This window comes from Chiloscyllium plagiosum, chromosome 28, assembly GCF_004010195.1.
Source record: "Chiloscyllium plagiosum isolate BGI_BamShark_2017 chromosome 28, ASM401019v2, whole genome shotgun sequence".
Taxonomy (NCBI): Eukaryota; Metazoa; Chordata; class Chondrichthyes; order Orectolobiformes; family Hemiscylliidae; genus Chiloscyllium; species Chiloscyllium plagiosum.
This window is the reverse complement of record NC_057737.1, coordinates 25,683,821-25,690,190: the sequence shown is the minus strand read 5'-3', so window position 1 is coordinate 25,690,190 and position 6,370 is coordinate 25,683,821. Positions and strand designations below refer to the sequence as shown.

General features: G+C 33.7%; 1 protein-coding gene across 4 annotated transcripts in view; it reads right to left on the bottom strand.

The window, feature by feature from the left end:
- Positions 1-4,117: 4,117 nt before the first annotated feature.
- rabgef1 (RAB guanine nucleotide exchange factor (GEF) 1) overlaps positions 4,118-6,370 on the bottom strand; it is a 39,766-nt gene continuing 37,513 nt past the window's right edge. For all 4 annotated transcript variants that reach the window (XM_043718538.1, XM_043718539.1, XM_043718540.1 and 1 more), the window contains one exon: positions 4,118-6,006. In XM_043718538.1, the coding sequence (XP_043574473.1) occupies positions 5,608-6,006 (399 nt within the window). In that variant the 3' untranslated portion in view covers positions 4,118-5,607. The remainder of the gene's footprint in view (positions 6,007-6,370) is intronic.

Below are 6,370 nucleotides of genomic sequence, written 5' to 3'. Positions count from 1 at the left end.
GTATATTTATACATTTGTACATGGGAAGCAGGTTCGGTTTTTTCACTTTTGTTGTGCTTTTTTTGTACTCTTTTGAACTCTACTGTTTTGTATTTGCTGTTATATTTTTAAAAAAATTTCAATAAAATGTATTTAAAAAGAAACTATGCTGTGAGCTCTCCCACACAGGTTCCTCCAAGGTCAGTTGTGAACTTTACTGTTTGTTCACTTTTCCTAGATGCACTCCGATGTCCAGAGATATTTGAACTCAAGCAGCAAAGGCAATAACTGTGCAGATTCGCTGCTGTCTGAGACTGCAATATTGGTTTCTTTCTCTCACCATGTGGTCACTGCCTTTGTCTGTCCTCTTTTTTAAAGTGCCATTGGGGGGACAAAAGATCAAAACAAAGTTCAAAAATGATGCAACAGTATATAAGATAGCAATTGCTGCTCCTGGAATTCAAGAAAATCATTTCCAACACCTAAAATACCTCAAAAAAGGAGCAGCTCTTACAGCCACAATTGTTTATCCTGTCCTCTGCTTCAGAAACACAGTTCAGTCTCCAACTAATGTCCAATTACTGAGTACACCCAACATTTAGCAGCACAGATTAATATTTAATCAAAAAGCCATACTTGGGCATAAGCATAGATTTACTGCATAAATTCCTAAAGTGGAACATCTGATCCAAAGACAGGAATGTTACCACTGAGCCACCGCACATTTGTTCTTACTTTATAGCTCACTCTTCATGAACAAAGAAGGACACCGACTGTAAAATTCCAGTACAATCGAGTGCAGCATGCATTGTTTCAGCTCAACCCATTACATCAGGCATTAAGTGCTTAACCAATGACCCAGGAAATTTACTTTTGTGGACCAAAGGAAAGGATAATTCCTTTTCATTCAATCTCCCCCCACCAGTATCAGTTTCTTTCTTGAACAATGGCACAACTAGGTTATGCCACTGTTGTCCTCTGTCTGACTGAACTTGTCATACTGAACAATTTCTTCATTTCCCTCAATTGTTCCAAACAAACAGCATTACTTGTGGGAATCTGTATGGGTCTTAACTATGCCTGACCTTTTCTCTGAGACAGGTAAAACATTCAGGTTGTAAATTTGCTCACTGAGCTGGCCTGTTTGTTTTCAGACGTTTCATCGCCATGCTAGGTAACATCATCAGTGAACCTCCAGTGAAGCGCTGGTGTTCTGTCCCACTTATAACTTTGCTTCAGATTTTTATCCTTATCTTGCCATAACAGTGACCATTGTTAATACTTCCCTTCCTCAAATTCTCTGCCTGGATGTCTGGGGATATATTTTCCACCAGTACCGTAAATAAACTGATTGCCGCAGGTACCTTATGTGATCATACTTCTGTATTACAATTGTTGATATAACTGAGCTGGAATATTAATGCTGACGGGGAGAGATAGTAAGCATCCAGCGCAATTAGTTTGGAGTGTGGTCATCTGCATAAGTGGTGGCACTGGTTTTACAGGTGTAGCAAGTATACAGTCAAGGCCATAATAAGAACTGACAGGATCCGATGAAATGGCTTATTCTTGCTCTTTATTCTGTTTATTCACAAATAGAAATTCTTATCAGAATTACTACTGCTAATCAAAATTTGACTTCCAAAAAAAACACAGGTCATTTGAATTTCTCAAACACCATTTAATATTATGGCAATGATGAACCATATTCTTCAAATAAGATTTCAAATATTACACTTGGTTAAAAAAATTCAGGTTATTTTCACATTGACATTAAACTGAAGTTATTATACACTTTAAATATTGAAATAGATAAAGTCTAATTGCTACAAACTGCAATTCATTAATTAAGAAACTGTCATTGCTTAATCATTTAAAAATCACTTAAGACACAATGTATTCAGATTACTGTAATAACACTGTACAAGATGTTAAATTATGGCATAAAAACAGACATTTCAACATAGATGACATTTTAAAATCACAACACTGATTTTAGATACAGAAAAACATTCAGCAGGAAATAAAGACAAACTTCAATTTGCACCAATTTACCAGTTGTTTAGGTTTCAGTTTTGAATTTCCAAATAGATAGCAAACCAATAGTTGTTATTAGCCATTTTCACATATCAATATTTAATATTGTACTGTTCAACTGTGACCAGGGAACCAAAATTCAGTCAATTTAGAGGTTTAATCAGGTTCATATTGTCTCCTATCTGCTTGTTCAAAACATGTGGTGCTCAAACCACTTGTCCCACAACGGGAAATGCAAAACAAATCAATCTCATCGATTCAAGACCTGCCAAGTTCAAAAAGTCAAACCATTGTTTGATTTACAGGCACACAGCTGGTATGTGCATGCAGCAGAACAAGAGGACACTCCCTCATTGTTACTTCATCCGGTGCTATGTGAGCCAATATGAATTACAGGTACTTTCAATTTAACTTTTCCTGTGGTTGTGTTGTTCACTTCATTGCTGGTTATTCTTCCCATTAATATTCCCAAAAGTCTGTTTTAAGATGTGCATGCCTGATTTACTTACCCTAACTTTGAAATCTGTAGTCTTGAAGAGCTGATAGAGAAGCTGCAACAAATAAAAGCATTAAGTGCTCTTCAGCCCAAGAAATCAAGAAAGGTTAGGTTTTACAACTTACTGTACATCTCTCAAATTAACAGGTGGTGTGATGGTCAGAGTTAAAAGTAGTCACTGGAGAATAGGACACAGGGCATTACCATAGCTAAATATTCATTTAAAAATTGGACAATTTAATAAGGATTTTATATCTAATTTCATGTATGTTATTTTAGAAATAAAATCATTAAGCCTTTTCTGTGTTTTCTGATGCAAATTATTCACATTGAAAGTGAATTAAATTCACAAGATTGTTATGTATTATGAGAGAATCGAAAAGGTAAAGCTGGAACAGCCCTTGCAATAACCTTATTCTTGACTTTGGCTTTCAATATCGACTGAATATTCTTTACACGCACATTGATTGCAAAGTTCATCAGATGAAGAATATATATAAAAAAAAAGACGCTTATCCAGTAAAAATAGTTTAATTCCAATCTGTCTGTCCCAAAAGCAATTACGATCATTTTGTGTCCATTCAGGAAGTGGGATTTACATGTTCCAAGAAGTTCACATGCAGAAGTGAAAGACTGACCCACAAATTAAGAGTACTACCTTTATCTATGTGACCTAATCTCAAGAGCGCAAAATAATCAAGTTTAAACAGTCACAGAAGTCATCAAGTTTTGTGTAAAGTGCAATTATTCTATGCAGAGATCTTAAAAGAAACAATGAAATAGTACTAAGACAATTTAATTTTTTGAAGTGTCAATTGCACTTCACTGATTACTGAATTATTAGCTATTTCATGAAATATTATGTATTGTGATCAAGTTAAAACTTCTGACATTGTAACAAATAAGGAGAGTTTATGTATTTATCCTAAACTATGGTGAAATTTGTGACCCACAAATGGCAGTTGGTTTTCTAGCATAAATAAGAATATTTTTCTCTTTATACGAACAATGGATTTGTTTCCAAAAGGTATTTTGTATACCCACTGCAATATTGTGTGGATTATTTACTGAGATTTCATATCACTGTGCTCACTACTTTGTTTTTACAATTATACACAAAAACATCAAAAACAAATGACAAAAGATTTTCAAAAGTTAAATTCTGTACAAATTGTTTATCTTGAAAAGAGGGGAAAAAAACAAGAGGGGCAATTGTCCTTTGGTAATTTCAGTAATTTCTCCTTAAAACTGATTGAAAAAGATCAGTCAGAAGTTTCAAAAGAATTTATAGATATCTTATACATGAAAGCTATGTGGAGCACTTAGCATCAGTAATGCTAAAGTTCAATCCTTGAGCACACCAAGGTGGTCAATTTTTATAGTAGCTGTCTAGAATCAGCACACCAGTTGATGGCATGTGCATCACTGCAAAGATGACCTTGTTCTCAACAGAAAATCACAGAGCACACATTCCAGCAGGACTAATGGACAGGAATCAGGAATGGAAATACTGCCTATGTCAGGATACTAAAATCATGTGACAAAAATTCTGTGTCAGTTGAAATCAGCTAATACAGGCCAGAATAGAAAATAGAAAAAACCGTTTACAACATCAGGGCCTCCTAAAGCATTTTAATGAAATATGAAGACTTATTGATGGAACCCTCCAGATTGTATAATGTAGGCTTACCAATAGGAGAAGCAATCTAAATTTATTATACTGAAATTTGAAAATAAAAGTTAACTGCGGAATATGGACCTTTAATGTGAAGTTGTGCAAAATTGCCTATTATATTTTAGTCATTGAACATAAAACGTTACAATGCCAAAGTTAAAGTAAGCACTGTTTCCATTAGTACTTTGTTAGAATATTATGTACATAAATTATTTTAGAGACTAAAAAGTAAATAAAACAGATACCCAGAAAATTGAAGTCAGCAACCAGTGATAAATGGGAATATGCCACTCAAAATTTAGCAACTAAAAATATTGATAGATAGCCCAAGCAAACTGTATTCTGTACAGAAATAAGAGCTACTTTCACCAAGTTAATGTCCGAACTCTGCTTCAATTTTAACATCCATCAACCACATTTTAGGTTAAATTATTGCAAATGGACCATGTAAATGAATAATACATCAAGCATTTCATACGATTCACAATTGGCCCATACAAAGAAAACCTCCAACTAGGTCATATTTATTGCTGATGTGTTTTCAAAATAAAAACAGGGGATAAAGATGTTGGCAAAGATGATAAAAAGTGAAACATCTTTTGTTTCTTTTTGCATAATATAACATGCAATGAAATGAAAAATGTAAAGATTTATCCTTTTGCTTTAAAGGATGGATTGTTCCACACTATATGCCAAATTATCGATGTGTTGCACAATGAACATATTTACAATGAAACATTGCATTAAAGTTGAGATTATCGAAGAAATATCAATAATGGTTTCTGATTTTTTTTAAAAAAATGAATCATGGAGTAAATCCTAGAATTGAACACATTAGAAGCAATTTTAATTTACTCAGTAACTTTAACTAGAATCCCTGAATATGAACTACTCTCAGTGACAAATCAAGGAAAAAAAGTGTTGCAGAGAATTTAGTAAATATAAAATACACTTTGAAATTTGCATGCCGGATTAAAGAGGGAAACAAAAACAGAATACTCTGGATCCTGGAAATCAAAAATAATAGAAGGCAAACACTAAACAGGTTAGCTAGTCAAGTCAGGTTTGACTGAAGATTCTGTGCATGCTGCCTAAGTCGCTGAAGGATTCCGTCATTCCTTGGTTTTTATTTCTCATTTAAAAAAGGTACTAATCATAACATTACAATTTTGATCTATTTTTTAAAAAAAATCAGAGATCAGCCATTAACTTTTGAAGTAGCCTTTGTTATAAATCTCCAACAAATCTATACCTTACAACTGAATTGCAAATATTACTGCAAACATTTCACAAAGTCAGTAGTTTGAACACAGCTGTACTCCTGTAATGTATGTTCCAGAGCCATAGTTAGCAGTTAGCAGTGAACAGATTGAACATCAAAGGAGAGTTTGCTCAAGTTTAACATTCAGTTAACATTCTTTCAACCAATGAATACTTGTGGTTGGATTGGTGGTGGAAGCTTGTCATTTTCTACATTGTCAGAATCAATTGCAGCCACTGGTTGGCCCTTAGGTTTGATTTCAAGTGGATATTTCTCAATAATATCTTCAATGTCTTTTGTCACACCTTCGCTCCAGTCAATTAGATCTTTTTCAAGCTGCTTAGCATCTGACAAAATTTTTTGTTGTCTCTCATTCAGTTGAGAAATAAGATTTAAGTTTTTGTACATCTGCTTCAGTCCTGGACATGCTTCAGGAGACCATTCTTCAGAGTCCTGCTTCTTGGGTGATGCTTGGCCAGACATATAGCGATCAAAATCTTCCTGAGTCAGGTTCAAAGATTGGGCATCCAATTTTTCAATGAAGGCAACAGCACAACACTGAAAACAAATTAAATGCCATATTAAAAACCATTGCAAATACAGTTTGAACATGACTTTCAAAAAAAATGGAAGTAATGTTTAAAAAAAAGTTAACAGCACTATACAGTAACTGATTTATCAAATATCAGGTGGCAGCCCTTTAAGTAATACTTTTATAAATAAAACATGATTAATATATACCAAAATATCAGGTAAATCTCAAAGCTATAATTTATCAAGTTATCATCTCAATTGTATTCTTAACTAATGGTAAATATACAAACATTAAACCAGGTACATTTGTTCCTAAATTTGTTTTAAAGATTTTTCACTCATTCTGATCTTACATCCTTTTGATATTTTAAAACATTACTGGAAGGGG